Source organism: Cyprinodon tularosa, unplaced genomic scaffold, assembly GCF_016077235.1.
Source record: "Cyprinodon tularosa strain WSP-4 unplaced genomic scaffold, ASM1607723v1 ctg1124, whole genome shotgun sequence".
NCBI classification, from domain to species: domain Eukaryota; kingdom Metazoa; phylum Chordata; class Actinopteri; order Cyprinodontiformes; family Cyprinodontidae; genus Cyprinodon; species Cyprinodon tularosa.
The window spans coordinates 287,118-310,410 of record NW_024037921.1 but is presented as its reverse complement, the minus strand read 5'-3'; the positions used below and the strand labels follow the sequence as shown (position 1 = coordinate 310,410).

The 23,293-nt window shown below is 38.0% G+C and overlaps 1 protein-coding gene across 1 annotated transcript; it reads left to right on the top strand.

Moving 5' to 3' along the window:
- Positions 1 to 10,274: 10,274 nt before the first annotated feature.
- On the top strand, positions 10,275 to 22,862 carry LOC119793756 (gastrula zinc finger protein XlCGF26.1-like). Its single transcript, XM_038301010.1, has 3 exons — positions 10,275 to 10,542; positions 19,933 to 21,573; positions 22,834 to 22,862. The coding sequence occupies exons 1-3, from the start codon at positions 10,374 to 10,376 to the stop codon at positions 22,860 to 22,862; spliced, it is 1,839 nt and encodes a 612-aa protein (XP_038156938.1). The 5' UTR covers positions 10,275 to 10,373.
- The last annotated feature ends 431 nt before the right edge of the window (positions 22,863 to 23,293 follow it).

Here is a 23,293-nt window from a genome sequence, read left to right as displayed (position 1 = left end):
TTTTGTTCTTCTGGGTACTACTACCTAGAAAAAGCATGGGGGGGGGGGTATAAAAAAAAAATTTGAAGTCACATGATTATCTGAAGAGGATTTGGTAAAAGAAAAGGGTTTCAGATTGAGCTAGAAGAAAGAGAAAAAAAGAGGATTCAAGACTGACCAAGATGGGCCTGAAAAGAAGAAATTTATGTCCAGGAAAAAAGATTACAGACTGGTGAAGATGATGTCAAATCATTTACAGCTTTAGGCTTAGTGAGAACAATCAAATCTGGCATCCTTTTGTCCATTACAGTTAGATGCTGATTCTAGGACATTGCAGGTAATTGAAAGAAAGATAGGCTGCAACATCATCTCATTTTCCATCATCTCTTTTTTAATCTTCTTTTAATCTTCCCTGAATTACATCGGATGCATCTGAACCCCATTTTATAAAGTCATATAACAATTCAGACAGAAGTCATGGGAAAGCCATCCATCCATTAAAAGACACGCTTGTCCCGAGGGGTGCTAGTGTCTATCTCCAGCAGTCAATGGGCGAGAGGCAGGGTCCACCCTGGGGTCGCCAGTCCATCGCAGGGCAACACAGAGACAAACAAGCATTGACTCACACACTCACACCTAAGGACAATCTAGAAGCCAATTAACCCAACAATCATGTTTTTTGACTGAGGGAGGAAGGCGGAGTACCCGGAGAGAACCCACACATGCTCAGGGAGAAAATGAAAACTCCATGCAGAAAGACCCCGGGCCGGGAATCAAACCCAGAACCTTCTTGCTGCAAGGCAGCAGTGCTACCCACTGCTACACTGAGCAGTCCGTCATGGGAAAGCTTTAGTAATAATTTAACTTTACATTGATTATAATATTTTATGATATGTTTCTGCCTTTTACATAATTCTTGCTGCTATGATGCCATTTTCTTTCATTGCCAGATGCCTGCTAATAAAAACCTTGTTACTCACTAGTCTGCTGAATGGAAACTAAATTTTCTGACTCACCTACTTTTTGATGAATTCTCCGATGGTTTTTTGGCAACACTAGTGTTAGAATCTGCTACCCTGCCCTTCACAGCCGGGTATCCAAAGGGTTCAGCTCTCAGCCTGGAGACAAAAGCAAATACAAAAAAGAAGAAAGACACTACAATTTAGACACGTGGTGCTTAAATGAGGTTAACCCTATCCTCTGATGTATCTAGTTATTAAAAATCCATGTCGTAATTAATTAATCTTAAAAAAACTACAGCCTTTACATATAGCAAAGCCGGCGGTCATGCAGAACAATAGGATAACTTCAAAACATCCACATCTACAGCAGGGTCTCCAGCGAGCTGCAGCAGCTTTATATCTGAAATGAAGTGAGATTATAAGGTGATTAAAGGTGGGGGAAGCCATTGTCACCTACCAGAGCTGGCCGACTCCACCCTCAACCAGAGAGCCCTTTCTGGCCCAACAGCAGGAGGATCCACTTGCAATACGTTCTGTGTATAAATAATTGTAATTTTGTGCCATTGAACTGCATGGGTGCTGTGCAATAAAAAACAATACATACCTGTCTTATGTTGATAAGCTGGACTGGAGAGGGTAAATTACAAACACACCCCAGTATCAAACAGGAGACTTCTGGCAGCTTCTAAATGTAAACAAAAATAATTAACAATCTAAAACTGCCAGTCTCATTACTTACTGATTTTAGTGTTTCGACTACTGCAAGTTAACCAAGCGACCTTCCCAATAATGTGCAACCAAATACAGGCATGAAGAAAGCAGGTGAGAGAGTCTGCCTTTATACTCACAACCGTTGAGGTAATGAGGTGCCAGGTGTCCTCAATTCTGGGGCAGGCTTCATCCTGCTAAAGTGTGAAACAGGTAAATATGTGGCTAGGGCAGCCAGACCTGAATAACAACGGACGGACAGCAGCACCTACACTTGAGCAGTTGATTGATTGTTAAAAAGTTGACATCAAGAACAGAAAGAGAGGAAAACGAAGATAAAGAAATAAGATTATCTCTGACTTATGGAAGTCGGTGTCGAGGAAATGTCCAAGATACTGTTGGAAAAACCCGTGGATTCAAGAAAGAACTTTGGACAGAGACTAAGGCGGGTAGACACAGCTGTGCTGTGAATGGACCAGAGTGGGGAAATAATATAGATAACGAGAGTGAAGGAAGCAGTGAAACATAGAGTAGTGAAAGTATGAATCCATAAATAGGAAATACTTAATCGAAAGCAGGTGTGGGAAAGAGGGGCAGAGTAGGGAAAAACTGAGGTGAATCTGAAGAAGAAATTAAAGAGGAAAAAAGGGAATTCAAAGTAATCGTTAGAGTTAACTAGAAAAAGTCTTTGCAAACGATCAGTCCAGTGAAACTATCCGCGATTCTAAAGAATCAAGTGGGGGACATCACTAATGTAGAAGTTTTAAGAGATGGAAACTTAAAGATAAATTGTAATACAGAGGAATAAAAAGACAGAGCATATAGGATGAAAGAAATTGGAATTTATAAAGTGAAAAGCATGAGTCTGGTACAAGAAGGAAGCAACAACAGGAAGAAACCTATATCAGAACCAGGCTAAGTGTGAGCGCCCATCTGCTGAGGCCGACTGGGGTTCAAGGAGACAGAAGCAGACATAGAAAAAGAAGCATAGATACAAAAAAGCAGACAGAATCTGAGCCAGCTCCCATGCTAGCGGATGAAGCTAGCACATCCAGAGAAACAGCATCTATAAACAACATCTAGAAACAAAGGTGTTGATGGCAGCAGCACAGCTGATATTTCTCTCCAGGATGGAGTCCCAGCCAAACAGGAACAGACCAGATGAAGCTACTATGAGAAAAAGCAGAGAGAGCAGAACGTTAGAGATTGAACTAACAGATTCTGCAGAGTGGGAGAATAGAGATAGAATGAAGCAGAATGATGAAAAAGGGGTCCCTATGTCCTCCAGCAGTCTAAGCCTATAGCAGCAGAACTATAGAGATAGATCAGGATAACCTGAGCCACTCTAACTAGAAGCTTTATCAAAAAGGAAAGTTTTAAGCCTAGCCTTAAAAGTCGATAAGAAAGTTGGTTAAAACCCCAATTAGAATCTTAAATTATTTTCCAATTAGGTTTGGTCGGAGTGAAGGTAATGCTTTTGAATGTGCCATTTTTATTAGGGCAGGGCTGTAGTTTAGAGTCGTTAAGAGAGGAAATGAGAATACATTTTTAGTTGTGGAGAATTGGATAAATGCAGTTCCATTTATTATAATAAATCATTTGATAGATGATAAATCATTAGAGTAAGATACATTGAAAGAAATTCAGGGGAAAGATAAACATACAGTTATTTGGTGTGCAGATTTTAATGCCCAAAGCTATTTATGGGGAGAGCAGGGAACTGATTGAAAGGGAGATATAATAGAACAGCTGTTGGAAGATAATCAATTAGTGTGTATGAATGATGGGAGGGGAACAAGAATAGATGTAAATACAGGAGAATGCTCAGCTATAGATTTAACTCTGGTGTCCATAGATTTAGCTGGAATATGTGAATGGGAAATACAGCAAGAAACAACAATAGGTAGTGATATTAACCAATTTTTTGTAAAATCCTTATTTCTAAAGAGAAGACGATGGAAGGAAAGCAGGAAAGATGGATATTTGGTAAGCCAAAATGGAATATATTTAAAAACTATAAATGTGAGAAATACATGAATTAAGACAATTTAAATCAAGATATAGAAAGTATAGAGGGAAAGATTAAAGAAGCACAAACAACAGCTCCTATAAGTAAAGGTAAGAACAAAATGAGAGAGGTACCTTGGTGAACACAGGAGTTCAGTGAAGCAATAAGGAAAGGAAATCAAGATTTTTGAAGGTTGAAAAGAACACACAATTTTCTACACTTAAGTGAATAAAAAAGATGAAGTAGGTGCAAGGGAAGTTATTAAGAAGGCAAAGAAGTCAAAATGGAGAGATTTTTGTGATTTAATAGGTTTAACAACTCCTATAGCTAATATATGGGGAATGATTAAGAAAATGAGGGGAAATAGACAGGAGAGAACATCCCCAATTCTAAAACATGAAGGAACAGCAGAAACAGATGAAGAGAAAGTAAAGGAATGGCAGAAACATTGGCAAAGATCCATAGTTCAGATAATTTAACAGAACTGGAGAAAGTTCGGAGGGAGCAGACAAGAAGGACAAAATATTTAATTTTAGAAGGTGAAAGAATTCCAGGTAATGTCATGGATGTCATTTTGTTTATGCAGAACAATTATTGATAAAAGTAGGTAAGTAATGACAATGAATAAGATTTTCACCCCAGAACTCAAACTGGAGAGAATTTTCTCCTCTACACCTTTAATTTAGATGGCATGGATGTTTAAATATATACATCTAGTTGTTAGCAAAGGCTGTAGGACGGTCTTTATTTGGAAAATATGGATGATGTTGTTTATTTTCCTGTTGGAACAGTCTAGATTCAGTTTCTGGCTCCTATCCGCTTTTGGCCACCCCTCAGTGTACATTGGTTACTGCCTCGCCACCCTAATTAACATTTCCTGGCTACGCCTCTGAAGGTCGTCATTGAGTTCATATACAAAAGAAAGTAGGGAATATGGAAATAATGACAAGATTGTGGCTTGGACATACTGGATTAAATAAAACTTTACATTTAATAGGTAAACATCCAACTGGTAGTTGAAAACAATACAACATTTAAAAATTCATTGTGAAAAACACACAGTAAGTAGAGAGATTAGGAAGAAATTAGGAAGTATGACATAGAGACACTAAAACTAAAATAAAAAAATATATCTTAAAATTATTTAAAAAAATAAATATATATTAATTAAACATAAAATAAATAAGCATTTTAAAAATGTGTGGAGGAAACAGGATTATTTAGAAGAATTTAGATTCGCATGTCAGCGAACCAGAAGTAAAACAGACACACAAAAATGGAGGCGCAAAGTGTACTGCTATGAGAGAATACGCCCATGTGTCAGCTACAACCATGGAGGATGATTTGGAGAGGTTCTCAATTTCTAGAGAAGTTCCAAAAGACGACATTACATGAATGAAGAGAGACAATGTCAGTATGCAATCCTACGGGGCCCCTAAAGGGACATGGAGGAAAAAATTTACTTTGCCAGATCTCGCAAAAGTTTCTTCTTTCCCTCCATGTCCCTTTAGGGGCTATGTAGGTCCACACTCCAGCTCAGTAGATTGCGATAACACATCCTAACGTTAGATGGCACCCGCCAGTAAAAAGCAGAAAGAAGAAGAAGAAGGCTGGGCTCGCTCCCGCTGGAAAGAAGCCCCTCCTCCCGCTGCCCTACGTGGATGTGTCCGATCTGAGCCGATCGCTTTGCGGCAAAACATGTTTTATATTTACAGATGGTGGCAGAACAGCTGTGAAAATTCCACAGCATAAAGCCATGATTAAAAGATCATCTAGCATTTTTAGTGTGGAATTACTTGCCATAATGTTAGCTTTAGAATGGTTGCTTGATGAAAATGTTAGGGAATAAATTAAGTATAGAATTGCATCAGATAGTCAAGCTGCTTTATTAAGTATCAAATCTGGCAAATCTAGTAGATTCGATTTATTATTAGATATATATTACCTATTAGTTTCTCTTCGTAATAAGAAATGTTTGGTTCGAATTGTCTGGATTCCTACGGTGCAAACTAACATTACAAAATCTAAAAAACTTTTACAAGTTCCAAAACAACTGATCATCTGACAAAAGCAATTTACATTTTAGAAATCAAAATAAACAAAACACTTTTAAAAATTCTTTTTTAAAAATGGTATGCAATGCAAAAGCTTGCGTTGCATACCATTTTTTTCTATGTGCATCATTTAAATATTTATATTTAATTGTTGTAAAAGCATGTACTATCTGGGATATTTATTGATTTATTTTGTTGTCTTTATAGGGTTGAGATGCACATAACACTTCCAGAAATTTTCGCAAATCTTTTGCTTCCTATTGATCATAAAAGAGTCAGCAGGTTCAACATCTCAAGGGCTAATTTTTGGGAGGGAGCTGTCAGAGGTTTCAGGCGTTCATCAATACCAATAATGCAAATGTTTATGAGGAGGGAATCGACGCAGGTGGTCCAAGACGAGCATTTTTAACTCTGCTAATGAAACACCTGAGAGACAGACCTATTTTTGATGGACCCGAGGGAGATCGGTTCTTGGTCTACAATGCAAATAGTATGCATAGTGTTTAATATGTGCTATACTAATGGATGTTCAATGATAACTACCATACTGACCCGAATATAGGACAACCCTGATTATTAAAAAGAAAAAAAGACTGACAAACCAAATTTAATTGGTTTAAAGAAACTGTTTTATATTAAAGTGCTACAATTTAATGGGAAAAAAATTTGCATTGAAAGAATTGAAAGAAAAAAAACACAGTTATGAACAGATTTAATGGAAATCTTACAACACTTCAACTCGATTGCAATCTGAACTTTGCTCACAGCAAAAAGCTTTTCTTTTGCTTTTTTGCATTTTTCTGCTCCCTTGGAACGTGCCGTCTTCTGACATTCTCTGTAACGCAGTATTTCTTTGTTGTCTGACACTTGTTTGATGCCTCCTTATTTTAAAATTGCCGTCATAACTCCGCCTCAAATTTCTGCAAACTTGTCTGACTTTTGATCCACTCCGTTCTGGGCAGCGACTCTCCATTTGTAGGATCCTTGTCACATCTTCTCTGCTGTGATAGAAAGATGACCCCAGCCACAGTGAGGTCACTGGCTTTACAAAAAAACTGGCGCCCTCTGCTGTTGTGTTCTTGTAGCGACCCCAGACAACTTCCAGCCTGTATAAGTGGTTAGACGCCTATTTATGTGACATACCACATATTTTTTTGTCCATCATAATATATAATGTGAGTTTTAATTTTACAATATGAATTATTTCACAGCTGTTGGGGGGGGGGGGGGGGAGGGGGGTGAATACTAATTTCCTTGCTGACCAGCCTTCATTCAGATCAACACTTAATTTAAAAAGTGATGAAGAAACAGGGAAAGCTTTGAAAGGGGTGAGGATAAAATCTATGGTTGTAGGTTCTGCACTGTTTTTATGATCTTTAATTTCTACATCAAAGAAACGTTTGCAGAACTACTAATTTAAGGTCAGTGTTGCCAGATTGGGAGCGTTTCTGAATAGTTGGGCTGCTTTTGAACGGATTGGTCGAGATTAATACACAGTCATTTGCCGTGTTGCTTATGCCTCTTTGTCTTTCAGATTGAAAAGACTGGAAGCTCTATAAGAATGTATCATGAGACACAGCACAATGTTGCAGAATGCAGGCTGTTTGAGGCATGTGGCTGCTGTGGAAGAACAAACTGAAATTGTCGCAGACTTTCTCCATTGGTACATCATTGGAAGCAAGATATTTATAATGTCATTTTTTATTTATTTATAAATGGTTGGTTTGAAATGCTTCATGCCATGTTTATTAGTAGAGCCACAAGTTCAATTTTGCAATCGATTAATTTGTGAACTAGTGTTTTTGATTAATTGATTATTAATCGGATTGCAAAAAATTATTCATAGATTTTTTTTTTTTTTAAGAATTTGAACTAGATTAACCTAAAACACATATTTGAGAAGCTCTGGATAGAGTATTTTTTTTTTCCAAAACATTTCTCCTAAATCCAAAATTAAGTTTATGTACAGCTTTGGTTTAGTTTCAGTTTTGAGCAGGCTGTTTGTTTAGGTATTACAGTCCAGTCTGTATATTCTGGTTAACAACTGATTACAAAATTAGTAGACAATTATTTTATCAATCTAATCATCATGATTAATCTGAATAATTGTTGCAGTGTGGCTACTAATTATTAGTCAAAGTGGCAAACATGTTTGCCTTGGAGAACAACATCTACTCAGCTGTGTAACCATCTGTTCCGATTCAGTGATTGTCTTTCAGCCCTTCAGGTCCTGAACGCACTACAGAAACATCCTACTTTGCTGACCCCTGACCTTTGCCACTGTGGAAAGCGACTGAATGGCTTTGAACTTGAAAGACTCTTCAAACCTCAACTCAGAAAGAAAGTCTAACCATGTCCTATTGGGCAAGACTATCTCTTGGATTGTGAAGGTTTGTGGGAATTTTTTTTGTACCTACTTTGAAAGTCACATTACTTTGCTATACCTAATTTTTTATTTTATTTGCAGAAGGCGAAGCTGCTGTTTCTGTGGAAAACATGTTGATGCAACTGGGCTGACGTCCCTTCCTCCATCTGGCTTAAAACCTGTGCCACAGATAGATTTCCTGGATGACTCTCCATTTCCAATGGCAAACACGTGTTCAAACTTGTTAAAATTACCACTTCTGGATTCATACAGCGTGTTTAAGTCACAAACGGACTTTGGAATTCAAAATAGTCCAGGATTTGGTTGTCTGTAAACCTTATGGCAGGATAACTCCTACAGCAGTGTTTTTTAACCTGGTTCTCGAGGCCATGATTTTAGCAATCGTGTTTTAGATATTTGTCTGCTTCAGCAAACTTGATCTCAGTTAAAAACTGATTAATATTTAATTCACTGCAAACAGGTGTGTTAAAGCAGGAAAAAGTCTAAAACATGGTGGTGTGACTTGAGGACCAGGATTGGTAAACACTGTCCTACAGCTTGGACTGTAAAATGTTTGTTCTTTGAGATTATGTGCACTTTAACCCTGTAATGCCAAAAGTATCCTATTTGATACATACGGTTTCTGAAATGTTTTGCGTCTGACACCTTTTGCATAATTTAATGGTAAAAACTTTGCTCAAAATCCTATTGTACACAATCAGATATACCTGATAACAAAGGGCAGAAGACTAAACAAAAAATAATCTTGACTTATCGCATAGTAATAAATTATTAATATCAAAAATTTATTTCTGTTTTTTTTCTTTTTACATATTTTGTTAAAAGGCCAAATAAGGACTTCAAACAAAAAAAAAGTAATTTTCTGTTTTGTTTTATTCTTGGATCGGGCTTTAAAGGGTTAAGTTGCAGGTTTTTTTGTGTGAAAATGCAAATAAATTGGGGCAGGTTGGCATGTTTTTTGTTTTTCCCCACAGACATCTGGACATTTTTTTAAAATCCATTTTAATTTATTCCCCACTTTTAAATATGGGAGCTGTGGGTGACCAATTGTGTCAATTTTCCACTGTTGTCACAATAGAGTTTACTTCATTTCATAGCTGAGCATTTTCTTTTAGTTTCAGACACAGTTCAGTTGAAGACTGCCAGTGTTCCGGCTTCTGTAAATGACTTTGCTCCATTGCAAAGTCCAAGTATCCATGTCTGGATCCCTACAAGGAGCTCTTCTCAGATGAGCCTCATTAAATATATCCAGATTAGTATAATAGTATAGTATAATAATCTATTCTCAACCTCATGGGGATGACACCAAGGTTTTGCACATATGACAGGAAATAGTGAGTGATTACAGATGGGTCATTATTTGATGCTCACCATTGAAGCCACAGTACTTTATGAGAAAATCCATCAATACACCCTGAAATAGCCAACCTGCAAACAAAATAAAATATTGTTATTGTTAGGAGGAGGAGAGGACTCTGCAGAATAGATGGAACATGGATAAAGGTGGAAGAAATTATAGTATACAGAAATCTATTAATGCCAAGGGTGTGGTTAGAAAGAATAGAAGAGAGGAGACTATTTTAACAAGGCTAAGATATGATCATAGAGGGTTTAATAAAACATTATTTTTATTACAGAAAAGTGAAACAGATGAATGTATAGAATGTAAAGTAATAGAACATGTAGAACATATTCTATTCTATTGTAGGAAATACGATGAAGAAAGGATAAAAACAAAAAAACAAGACAAATAAGAAAGGGATTGAATTTAAAAGGATTCATAGGAACAACAGGAGAGGAGATAAAGGAAATGCAGAAAGTTTTATTAAATATCTTATGAATGCAAGATTATTAGATTAGATTAGATTTAAAGGTATGTATATGTATATATGAATGGATGTATATTTGTGTATATATATATATATATATATATATATATATATATATATATATATATATATATATATATATATATATATATATATATATATATATATATATATATATATATATATATATATATATATATATATATATATATATATATATATATATATACAGATATATATAAAGTTATCATCACATTGTTATTGCCCACGCTACATACTCCGGTACAGTAGGTGGCGGTATGCACCTAAAAGTTAAGGTTGCAATCTGCCATTAAACAAAAAGAAGAAGAAGACTGTGGGTCCCGCAGCAGCAGCAGCAGCGTTAGCTTCCTTCCTCCGTGGAGTGTTTGTAGAGAGGCTGATGATGTGTGAGTGTTTGCAGGGAGAATGTGTTCAGTCCAGCTTCAAGGAGAGTTTATCAGCGAGCAGTTAACTCCTGCTGAAGAAACATTGACGGAGGTTAAAGGAAGAGAGAAAAGGCCCAAAGTGGAGATGGACGATCAGCACAGACTGCTGGATTTCACCAGGATCCCCCAGATCATCTTACACCGGATAGGTAGGAAACACCTGATAGAAACGATTCCCTCAGGATGCAGACTGAGGGTTGGAGCCTCAGCTGATTGGAAAACTCATTAGAGGAGATCAACATGCTAAGCTAAAGCTAGCTTCTGCTTCAGCTAAAGGGCTGTTCCACCTCTTTTCTCTCCACTTTAACTGTCTTTATTCTGCTCTACTCTAAAAACTTCAGAACTCAGACACTTCTGACCTGGATTAGATAATCCAAACTAAGCTTGAAAAGTATTTAAATTGGACCATGAATGAAGTGTATGAACCCTAATGGCAGCCAGTGACCAATAAATCATGTAATGTCACTGTTAAAAAAAGAAAATAAACCCACGAACAAAAATTCAGTGGAACCGTAAGATTAATTTGAAAAAAATCCTGGTAACCATGGAAACCAGCTTTCAGGTCCTACCCTCAGCCCGTCTCCAAATAATCCCACAGTGACTAACCTGTGAGAGTAACGTTAGGCTGGTGAGAAAAAGAAGAAACATTTTTTTTATTATTAAATTCACTAATAGATTTTTTTGTTGTTGTTGCCCAAAAAAAGGATTTAAAAAAAGCATAAGGATTTTGATTTCTGAATTAGGGATGTTCTTTACTGAGTGCTCCCATCAGAGAGAACCTGTCTGATTAGAACAAAAGGAAAAAAGTTACACGAAGCTGCGTATTGCGCTGTGAACTGGTCCATCTTAAGCTGCGACTTTGGTAAAGTTAGAAAGATAATTACAGATTCGCTCCAATTACCGAATCTATAACTCCTTAGCGGATAATTTCTTTTATGAAACCGACACTTCCAGGTAACCACAGCAAGGCAGACCATGAACTACAACCGTAGTTTCCTCAAAACAAGTCTCCCACTGTGCTGGAAGAACTGCAATGGACTCTATGCAGAATTCGCCAGTCTGCAGGTGCTTAGGGACCGTCTGCAAGTTGCAACACCAGAAAAGTATTCATAGAGAAATATTCAACAGCATCACCAAGGAGAGGTGGATTATTATCAAATTAATTTCATGTGTGTCTGATCTCACGTCTTTCATACTGCATTTATTGGATTGGAAAATAACGCATTACATTTTTTTAAGAATTCCCCATAGCCTAAATGGCAAAAATATTCATTAAAGTCTAAGTGAAGGATAGGAAATAAATCCATCGAAAATAACGCTTTACTGTATAAATTAAATAGCTTTCGATAAAAGGCGTTCATTATAATCTGGTTTTATCATTGAGATAATTATTAGAATAGCCTAAGTATAAAATGAGCAATAACTACAATACAATAATAAATACAGTAAACTTGTAGTATACATATATTACCTCACCTGGATCTAGGGCTGCAACAACGAATCGATAAAATCGATAAAAATCGACTTTTAAAAGCGTTGGCAACGAATTTCATCATCGATTAGTTGTGTCGCGCGATTAATGCGTCATCCGCCGCCGCCGTCATCACATCCACTTGACTGAAACGGGGGAAGAAGAAAAAATACGGCAGAGCGAGTCAGCGCTGCAGGTGCAGTGTTGCCAACTCAGCGACTTTTCAGACCCCTCCAGCGACTATTTTTCAAAAAAAAAGCGACTAGCAACAAATCTGGCGACTTTTTACGGTGTCACTGGCGGCTTTTGGGGACTCTTACGTGAAAGCATGTATCGTTCCTACTCTGCCGTGGGGCGCCTCCCCCATCCCAACCCCGTTTTCCCGCAGGAGTCCCTCTCAGCGCTGCAGTCAGAGCCGCAGGATGTTTCAGCGTCCAGACTGCAAATGAAGCGCGCATGCGCTGGGATTGACGGCGCAAATTGATCACAATAATTAAAATAGCCTGCGCTTTGTACAGTGAAAAAAGTCGTAACGTGCAACTTTTGTGAAAACAAATTAACATGGCATGGAACCACCATGTTTGGTTGGTTTTAAAGTGGGGAAACGTAACGTTAGTTTCTCAGGTAGCTAATCTGATGCTTTCCTTACCGTGTTAGTAGGTTACAGACAGTGATAAGGTTGGCTACTTATTTTACTTTTAATTTCATTTGAATTAGCTTAAGCAGCGTTTATATTTTCTTTATAAATAAATTAACTTGCAAATTATGAGGGCAAGGCTTTTGAAGTTTAAATCTTCTGGCAAAGATAAAGTAAAGAAGATCCTGCAATTTATGGAAGTAAAGCAGAATAAAATCCAGCAAGATCAGTAATATGTCAATTAATTATCTGCCACATTCCCATGTAAATATCTGTCTTTGGAGGATGTGTTTTTTAGCACCCCTAGTTCTCTCATTTTTATTCCAAATACAATTTATAATTTGAATCACAGGCTATTTTTATCTCTATGGTTCAGTATTTTCTCAAGTAGCAACTTTAACTGCTATACTTTCCTGTCTTAAAAGGCAGAACTCTTCTAGTCTAAAAAAAACAAATTTGATGAAATGGGGGGGCCTATTGTTTGAACCCCTTAGGGGCTTTTAAAAACAAAAATGTCTTTTTTTGCGCTTTATGAAACAAAGTATATCTATATTTTGTGGATGTATAGCTACATTTCTCATGTAAGTTTGCGTAGTTTTAACACAAACATTAATTTTTCATATTGCACCAGTACAGTTAATGAGCAACCTGTACTTGTGTGCTTGTTTGTTCTGTCTAAAATGTTTATTTTGGAATAAAGAGGTTAATATAAAAATATTTTTTGTCCGATTCATTGATTAATCGAAAAAATAATCGGCCGATTCATCGATTTTTAAAATAATCGTTAGTTGCAGCCCTACCTGGATCACACTACAGCACTTTCTTTGGGAAAATATACTTAACTTTAAACCTGTAGCACACATAGATAACCTCATCTAAATCATACTACAATCTTAATTTGGGAAAATGTGCATTTCTATTTTTTTTTTCAAATGTTCTTGTTGTTATTTTAGGCATATAATTGCCAGTAATTACACTATAGATCATAGTAGGGCCACCAAACATGTAGGATACATGGATAACCTCGCCTGGATCATGGTACAACTCTTATTTTGGGAAAATGTGTTTAACTATATTTTATGCGTGCACAAGCAGCTACACTGAAAAACAGGCCAATCTCCAACATCTATAAACAAAGATGTTGATGGCAGCAGCACAGCTGATGTTTCTCTCCAGGATGGAGTCACAGCCAAACAGGAACAGACCAGATGAAGCTACTATGAGAAAAAGCAGAGAGAGCAGAACGTTAGAGATTGAACTAACAGATTCTGCAGAGTGGGAGAATAGAGATAGAATGAAGCAGAATGATGAAAAAGGGGTCCCTATGTCCTCCAGCAGTCTAAGCCTATAGCAGCAGAACTATAGAGATAGATCAGGATAACCTGAGCCACTCTAACTAGAAGCTTTATCAAAAAGGAAAGTTTTAAGCCTAGCCTTAAAAGTAGACAGGGTGTCTGCCTCACGGGCTAAAACTGGTAGTGACTTTCACCAGAGCTGTTTCAGTGCTATGATGAGCTCTAAAGCCAGCTCTTCAAAAACTTCATTATGGTGTAAGTGATCATACACTTGTTTGGCAACTACTTTCTGAAGAATTTCAGATAAGAAAGGAAGATTGGATATAGGTCTATAATTGACCAAGTCATCTGGGTCAAGAGACGGTTTCTTAAGCAAAGGTTTAATTACAGCCTTTGGTAAAGCCTTTGGTACATATCCCTGTAACAGGGAGAGACTAATCACATTTAAAATGGCCGATGAGATTAAAGGGTATCCTTAAAATAACCTGGTTGGAAGTGGATCTAACATACAAGTTCAAGGCTTAGATGAAGACAGTAGTTTTGCTAACTCTGAAAGTTCAACTGAATCAAAAAGTCTAAACCTGGATCAGATTCTATGGCTACCTCAGATGCTGCCTCACCTGCCATAGATAAACCAATCGTTGATAGAGCAGCGCTAATGATGTTATTTTAAGATCAATCTTATTTATAAATAATCCCATAAAAATCATAGCAGCTAGGAGCAGGTAGGTTAGACGGTTCAACAGAGCTATGGCTCTGGGTGAGTTTGGCAACTGTATTAAAAAGATGTCTTGGATTATTCTTCTCTATGAATGAGGAGCAGTATGCTGCTCTTGCTTTACGAAGGGTCCTCTTATACAGCAGTGAACTATTTTTTTTCAGACTAGGTACGATTCCTGTAGGCATGTGGAGCGCGATTTTTCTCTCCAATTTTCTAGCCTCTTGCTTAAGAGTGCACAGTTCTGCATTAAACCAGGGAGCCAGCTTTCTGTCTGTTTTTTTTTTTTGAGTTTTTTTATTTTCAAAGGGGCTGGGTTGTCTCAAGCGCTGGTTATACTCCCTCAGCAGTGTGTCGCAGTGAGCTTGTTTCAGATATTTTTGATTTATGCCCAATTTTGAAGCATGGTCTGTGCCATGTTATTCCACGCCACCACACCACACTAGCTGTGGGTCTAGATACAGACGAGGCGGTGAGGAAGTGGAAAAACGCCATGGGCAAGTTTGTGCGAAAGCAGAGGGACATGAGGGCAAAAAGTATTAGGGATCCAGGTGGAAAAAGGGTCCCAGCATTCTCGCACACCTCGCTCTTCTAGCTAGTCCATCTTCATGAGTCCTTTTCCACAATGGCGGTCATACGCATGGTGTAGAGTGGATGTAGATTTGACCAATCAGATGCCTCCTCTCTGCGGTACCTAAAATTTTGGAGAGATGGAACAAAGTGTCTGCCGTAAGGGCCCAAAGCTTATCTGCTTTAACTGCGACACATGCAGTCGACCTGGTTTCTGAGCAGTAACCAGCCTTAAGGCAGTACCACAGAGAAGTAGCAACCCCAATAGGAAAATCATCAACCTGTAAAGGGGAATAAACTAAACGTTTGCACTCTGCAGCACTGCTCAGCAACACAGAGGAGAGAGAAAGTGAAACAGAATGTCTAAAATTTATAACTGCACTATCTGATAATGATCTGCTAAATTGAAATCTTCCTTTAACAGAGGAGAACTCTGTTAAAGTTAGACTTAGATTTATTTTGTCATTTTGTATGTGGGTTTCATATGGCCTTGGGACACCCAACGCTGGGAATGAAATGTCCTTAATGGAGGGACTGGTCAGAGAGGACAGGGTTGTGAGGAAATACTGTTATTGCTTCACATTCTATGCCAGCACAGGATCCAAAGTATGAAGATTAGAATGTGTGGGACATTTTGAACAAAGCCAATAGCATCTAAGATAGCATTAAAAGCTGATCTTAAGCTATCACCTTCAATGTCAGCATGGATTTTAAAATCCACCACTATGATAACCCTGTCAGTATTTAATACCAAATAAGAAAGGAACTCTGAAACTCAGAGTAAGGACCTGGTGGACGATACAAAGTTACAAAAAGAAGAGGTTTTCTTTGTTACGGCTGCAGTGGGTTTCTGCACTTTTCCTTGCAGGGTTCTGGGTGCAGGCCTTCTGCAGGTGATCCGTTTTGCCCTAATTGGTGCTCGTCTGCTTTAAAAGCTTTCATGCAAGCAGCAGACAGGAGGCTTCTCTCTCTTACCTCCTCAGAACCCCGTTTGGCTTGGTTTGGTTTGTATCCTGTCCTAGGGTTTGGTTTTGTTAGGTTTGGTTGCATTTGCCTATTTCTGTTTAGTTATTGGTATTGCAGTAAGCCATTTTCTGTTCCCCATTTTATTTATCCCATTTCAGGTATTGTAGATTTCTTTATTATAATTTAATAAATTTCATTTTCACTTTAAGAAAATCCTTGTGTGGTCTCCTTTAATGTTACCCCCACCAAACAAGCCTGGTGGACATAACATCTTGCTTTGCAATTTGGATGAGGGAAACTAAGGGTTAAATGTTCAAAAGACTTGTAATTACTAACTGCCTTTAGAGTAATCAGTAAGTCAGACTGAAAGATTGTTGCTACTCCTCCTCCTCGCCCAGAACTTCTTGGTATGTGAACATTTTAATAACTTGAAGGAGTTGCCTCATTTATGCTCACATAATCCTCTTGCTGCAGCCAAGTTTCTGTAAGGCAACATAATTCAAAGTGATAATCACAAATCAACTCATTAACTAGCAGACTTTTTAGGAAAGATCTTATGTTAAATAAACCACATTTAATCTTTTTAACTTTCCGCAATTGGAGTTATTTTAATTAGATTATCATGATTTACTCCTTTGGGAATCTTTTCTAATTGATTAGATTTTGGTCGTAGGCAAGACGCTGTCTGAACGGAGTAATGAGTGGGTAACAGTAGAGAAGCTGCAGAGACGTGTTAACCTTATCCTTAGCCAACAGTTTCAGGTGGGATTTCCCGTTACCCGTTCTGGCCCCCCCCGGCAAGCAATTGACTTTGGCCCATTGTGTCTCTAACGCCATGTTTTTTTGACTGTGAAGCTGCCAATTACCAGAGTGAACTTCTCGGGCCTACTGTAACACTTGGATGTTCAACAGCTGGAAGCCGAGATTCTAACTCTAACACCCTCGCAAAAGCTAAAAAAAAATACTACACTTATTACACATCCCATTATCCGTAAAGGAGGCAGAGGTATAAACAAATATCTGACACAAAGATCAGGAGAGAGGAGAGGAAGAAGAAAAAGTTGGAAAAGGGTCAAAGCAGGAAGGGAGAGAAAAAGCGATGCTAAGCTAGCGCTAGCCTAGGCTAGCCACTCCTTCATACCAGAAATAAAATCTTGTGAAAGCGACAAGTGCTCAGTAGAAAAGTGCTCATTGCCTGAACAGCAACTCAACACTCGGCAGTCAAAAACGAGAAGTGAACACGATATGTCTCACCACCAGCAGCAGCAGCACCCTCTAGTGGCAGGAGGAATTCTATATATATGTATCCTAAATGTTAGTTGGCCCTACAATGATCTATACTGTAGGTATTTGTGATTGTGTGCTTATAACAATGTGAACTTTTCAGAAAATAGTTATGCACATTTTCCAACATTAAGAATTGTAGTATGATCTAGATGAGGTTATCTAGGTGTGCTACACGTTTGGTGGCACTACAAGGATTTATAGTGTATTTATTGGCTATTTTACGCCTATGAAAAAAAAAATTGAGTTAAGCACATTTTCCTGTTAAGCTCTGGAGTGTGATCCAGGTGAGTTAATATATGTATCCTACACGTTTTTTAGGGACTGCAATGATCTATAGTGTAGTTATTGCTCATTGCATGCTTATTTTAATAATACAAAATGTAAAAGTGTAGGTGTTACTTAACTCAATGATAAAACCTGATTATAATAAACTCATTTTATCGAAAGCTATTTAATTTGAACACCAACCAGTTATATTAAAACGATTTATTTTCTATCCTACTTCTAGCAAAGGGGACTTAAATGAATATTTTTGCCATTTAGGCTTTGGGGAAATCCTAAAAAATTTAATGTATTCATTTCCAATCGTGAGATGTGAGATCAGATACACATGAAATGAATTTGTTAATAATCCACCTCTCATTTGTGACGCTGTTCTTCTATGATTATTTTCTGGTGTTTCTACTTGAAAACAGTCCCTTAGCATTTATGAACCGGCGGATTCTGCAATGAGTCCAATGCAAATCTCCCAGCGCTTTTGAGGGAGCTACTGTTGTAGCTCACTGTCTGCCTTGCTGTGGTTGCAGAGAGATGCCGGTTTTATAGAATAAATGGGCCGCAGAAGAGTTATCGATCCTGAGAAGCTAAATCTGGGAATATCTAAATCTACCGAGGTTAATCTGCATGCATGTTGGATAGTTGGGGTGTTAGAAATATGTTACAAACGGAGAGTCTCCATTGTGAGATTCATTTTAAATATTTAATTACCCATTTATTAAAGCCAGGTGTTTTGAGGTATAGGAACACCTAAAACACACTGCAAAGTGTGTCCTTAGAACCAGAGTTGAAGACCAGGTTAAGTCTTTGCCTTCAATGTAATAAACGTAGTGGTGTGTGAGCCTTTCATCGTGTCCAATTTGTCTTAATTTTATGCTGACAGCTCTGCAGGAGGAGATATCACAGCTTTGATGCAGTCATAGTCTTCTAGTTCATTACAGGATCACCTTATCTGATTGGTTGACACTTGCCTCAAACTGAAAAACTTCAGAACTTCAAACTGCAGAGTCAGTTTGGCTGCATGTCAACACTTGAAAGCTGTGCTTTCAATGTGCCCAATTCGCTGAACAGGTTAAACGGGCCTCAGGACCCCTCAGAGCCCCTGGACGCTCGCTAACCACAGTGTTTGCATGTAAACCAGGAGCCCCTTACACTCAAGTCATTTGGTCTGAATGCAGCATGAGGAAGAGACTAACATTCCTTTATTTCAATTCATTGAACATGTCAGATTTCCAGAGAAACCGTATTTTCTAAACTGGGATTGCAGTTATCAACCAGATATATTTAAGTGTTTCATCGCTCACCTTCAGCTGCTACAAGCAGGTAGCGGGAAATGACAGATATGTCTGCCATCAAGCTGATGATAGCGAGTAAACACTCCAACCACCCGCCTAACATGTAGCCACCGTGGCCTGTGGGTGGGGCTACGCTGCTTTGAAACCTCCAAAAGTCGTTTTAAAGTTGGCTCATTCTTGATTGACTACTGGATGAAGTTTGTAGGTCTACTTTCTCCCCTGAAAACATCTTGAATTATATTATTATCTTTAACTCTTATATTTCAAGACTTTGTTTACTCTGAGCCTTCTTTCACAAGTACCCAAGTCTACAAGTATAGACAAGTACAGAAATGTAAACATAAGGAGAGACACCCAATGTTTTCTTCAAAAAGAAATGAATGAGACTTTAGTTAAGTATCCTTGAGTTAATGGGCTGATCTTAATGAGGCTTCATAGGTTTCTTTACCCGACATGTTTGTCCACCTGCTCTGTAGACTTGTACACCTCCACACCTTCCCCCAAAGCTAGATGAGCATTTATGAAGCTACATTGGGGTCATAACGTTTGTTCAAAACCATTTTATTTTACTTTTAAAAAATTTAATTGGAAGGAATAAAAAAATGAAATTAAAAATTAAAAACTACAAAGATATATAAGAGAAAATGAAAAAAAGAGATTTTAATCTACCATCATACTATCCATCTTCTTCTTATCCATTAGGCTCTCAGTGGGGGTGGTTTCTACCTCCAGCAGTCTATGGGGGGAAGGTGGGCTACACCCTGAACCATTCAACTAAAAAATATCTGTAAAGTAGTTTAAACAAGCTTTGATGACAAAGTGGAGGTCCAAGCCTTTCTAGAGGACAGCGCAGCGTTGCCTGGTCCTTTCTAACCTGTGATGTGATGTCAGAGCTGCAGTGAATGCTGGGAAATGTAGTTCTACTCTGGTTATATGCAGCTTGATCAAAACATGGATGGTTAAAGTGAAGTGTCCTTTCTTTAACCTGCAATTCAAAGTCTTTCTGCGGTGTTTGTTTTTCCAGACCGCCTGCAGGATTATGTTGGAAAAGAAGAGGTTTTCTCTGAGCAGCAGTTCTCTGAACAGGAGAGGAATTGCAGTTTGGACCAAGCAGAACCAGAACCTCTGCAGATAAAAGAAGAGCAGCAACAGCCAGAACATCCCTGGATAAAAGAGGAAACCATGGAGCTCCACATAAGTGAGCACGAAGAGCAGCTTGTTGAGACTGGAGATACAGAAAGGAACCCTTTCCCATGTTTGAGATGTGGAAAAAGGTTTCTAAAAAAACAATATCTAATGGTTCACATTAGAACTCACACAGGTCGGAAGATTCACAAATGTTGGTCTTGTGGAAAAAGGTTTACCGGAAAACAATATCTTGCTAGACACATGAGAATTCACACAGGTGAGAAGTTGTTCTCCTGTGCTCATTGTGGCAAAAGTCTTACTACCAAACATAGCCTGACTTGTCACATCAGAATTCACAGAGGTGAGAAGCCTTTTAAATGTGTGTCCTGTGGAAAAAGCTTTACCCATAAAGGTATTTTTGATAGACACATTAGATTTCACACATGTGAGAAGACGGTCTCCTGTACTCTTTGTGGCAAAAGTCTTGCTAACAAACATAACCTGGCTTCTCACTGGAGAATTCACAGAGGTGAGAAGCCATTTAAATGTGTGTCCTGTGGAAAAAGCTTTACCCATAAAAGTACTCTTAATGGACATATCAGATTTCACACAGGGGAGAAGCCATTCTCCTGTTTCCTCTGTGGCAAAGGTCTTTTTAACAAACATATCTTGACTTCTCACATAAGAATTCACACAGGTGAGAAACCTTTCGAATGTTTGTCATGTGGAAAAAGCTTTATCCAAAAAGGCTCTCTTGATAAACATATCAGAATTCACACGGGTGAGAAGCCTTTTAAATGTGCGTCCTGTGGAAAATGCTTTACCCAAAAAGGCTCTCTTGATAAACACATGAGAATTCACACAGGTGAGAAGCCTTTTAAATGTGAGTCCTGTGGAAAAAGCTTTACTCAAAAAGGCAATCTTGATAAACACATCACAATTCACACAGGTGAGAAGCCTTTTAAATGTGGGTCTTGCGGAAAAAACTTTACTCAAAAAGGCCATCTTGATAAACACATCAGAATTCACACAGGTGAGAAGCCATTCTTTTGTACTCTTTGTGGTAAAACTTTTACCAGAAAGAGTGGCTTCACTTCTCACATGAGAATTCACAGAGGTGAGAAGCCTTTTAAATGTGGGTCCTGTGGAGAAAGCTTTACCCAAAAAAGCGCTCTTACGAATCACATCAGAATTCATACAGGTGAGAAGCCATTCTTTTGTACTCTTTGTGGTAAAAGTTTTACCAGAAAGAGTGGCTTCACTTCTCACATGAGAATTCACAGAGGTGAGAAGCCTTTTAAATGTGGGTCCTGTGGAAAAAGCTTTAACCGAAAAGACACTCTTGATAAACACATCAGAATTCATACAGGTGAGAAGCCAATCTTTTGTACTCTTTGTGGTAAAAGTTTTACCACAAAGAGTTGCTTCACTTCTCACATGAGAATTCACACAGGTGAGAAGCCTTTTAAATGTGAGTCCTGTGGAAAAAGCTTTACTCAAAAAGGCAATCTTGATAAACACATCACAATTCACACAGGTGAGAAGCCTTTTAAATGTGGGTCTTGCGGAAAAAACTTTACTCAAAAAGGCCATCTTGATAAACACATCAGAATTCACACAGGTGAGAAGCCATTCTTTTGTACTCTTTGTGGTAAAACTTTTACCAGAAAGAGTGGCTTCACTTCTCACATGAGAATTCACAGAGGTGAGAAGCCTTTTAAATGTGGGTCCTGTGGAGAAAGCTTTACCCAAAAAAGCGCTCTTACGAATCACATCAGAATTCATACAGGTGAGAAGCCATTCTTTTGTACTCTTTGTGGTAAAAGTTTTACCAGAAAGAGTGGCTTCACTTCTCACATGAGAATTCACAGAGGTGAGAAGCCTTTTAAATGTGGGTCCTGTGGAAAAAGCTTTAACCGAAAAGACACTCTTGATAAACACATCAGAATTCATACAGGTGAGAAGCCATTCTTTTGTACTCTTTGTGGTAAAAGTTTTACCAAAAAGAGTAGCTTCACTTCTCACATGAGAATTCACAGAGGTGAGAAGCCTTTTAAATGTCGGTCCTGTGGAAAAAGCTTTACCCAAAAAAGCGCTCTTACGAATCACATCAGAATTCATACAGGTGAGAAACCATTCTTTTGTACTCTTTGTGGTAAAATTTTTACCACAAAGAATAACTTCACTTCTCACATGATAATTCACACGGGTGAGAAGCCTTTTAAATGTGGGTCCTGTGGAAAAAGCTTTAACCGAAAAGACACTCTTGATAATCACATCAGAATTCATACAGGTGAGAAACCATTCTTTTGTACTCTTTGTGGTAAAAGTTTTACCACAAAGAGTGGCTTCACTTCTCACATGAGAATTCACACGGGTGAGAAGCCTTTTAAATGCGAGTCCTGTGGAAAAAGCTTTACCCAAAAAAGCGCTCTTACGAAACACATCAGAATTCATACAGGTGAGAAGCCATTCTTTTGTACTCTTTGTGGTAAAAGTTTTACCACAAAGACTAACTTCACTTCTCACATGAGAATTCACAGAGGTGAGAAGCCTTTTAAATGTGAGTCCTGTGGAAAAAGCTTTACCGAAAAAAGCACTCTTACGAAACACATCAGAATTCATACAGGTGAGAAGCCATTCTTTTGTACTCTTTGTGGTAAAAGTTTTACCACAAAGACTAACTTCACTTCTCACATGAGAATTCACACGGGTGAGAAGCCTTTTAAATGTGAATCCTGTGGAAAAAGCTTTACTCAAAAAGGCAATCTTGATAAACACATCAGAATTCACACAGGTGTGAAGGCGTTCTCTTGTACTCTTTAAAAAAGAGTTTTGCTAGTAAAAGTTTTACTGGCAAAAAAAGCTTGATTTTTCACACAGGTGAGAAGCCTTACAAATGTCTGTCCTGTTGAAAAAGTTTTTCTCAGACATCTTATCTTACTAGTCACATCAGAATTCACAGCAGGTGAGAAGCCTTTCTCTTGTATTAGGTGTGGGTAAAGTTTAAATTGAAATGATAATTTGACTTCTCACATATCAACTCATGTGAGAAATGTTTTCCATCCATGAAGCTGATCTAAAAACAAAGATTTATTGATTCCCATAAGAAGTCTCAGCAGTTAGACGCCACAGATATGGACAGGAGAGACCTTTCCCAGGTTTTACCCGTGATAGAAAGCCGTAAAACAGTGAGACATTTGTTTGTTTGAAGAACTGAAAAAGTTTTGAATTGTTTCTGTTATTTAGTTCAAAGT

Bases quoted from the DNA above. Each gene is read 5' to 3' on its own strand.
- LOC119793756 (XM_038301010.1), top strand. From the start codon at position 10,374: ATGTGTTCAGTCCAGCTTCAAGGAGAGTTTATCAGCGAGCAGTTAACT. The intron at 10,543-19,932 runs GTAGGAAACACC...TTGTTTTTCCAG, and splicing joins GATCATCTTACACCGGATAG to ACCGCCTGCAGGATTATGTT. The intron at 21,574-22,833 runs GTGAGAAGCCTT...GAATTCACACAG, and splicing joins ACACATCACAATTCACACAG to GTGTGAAGGCGTTCTCTTGT.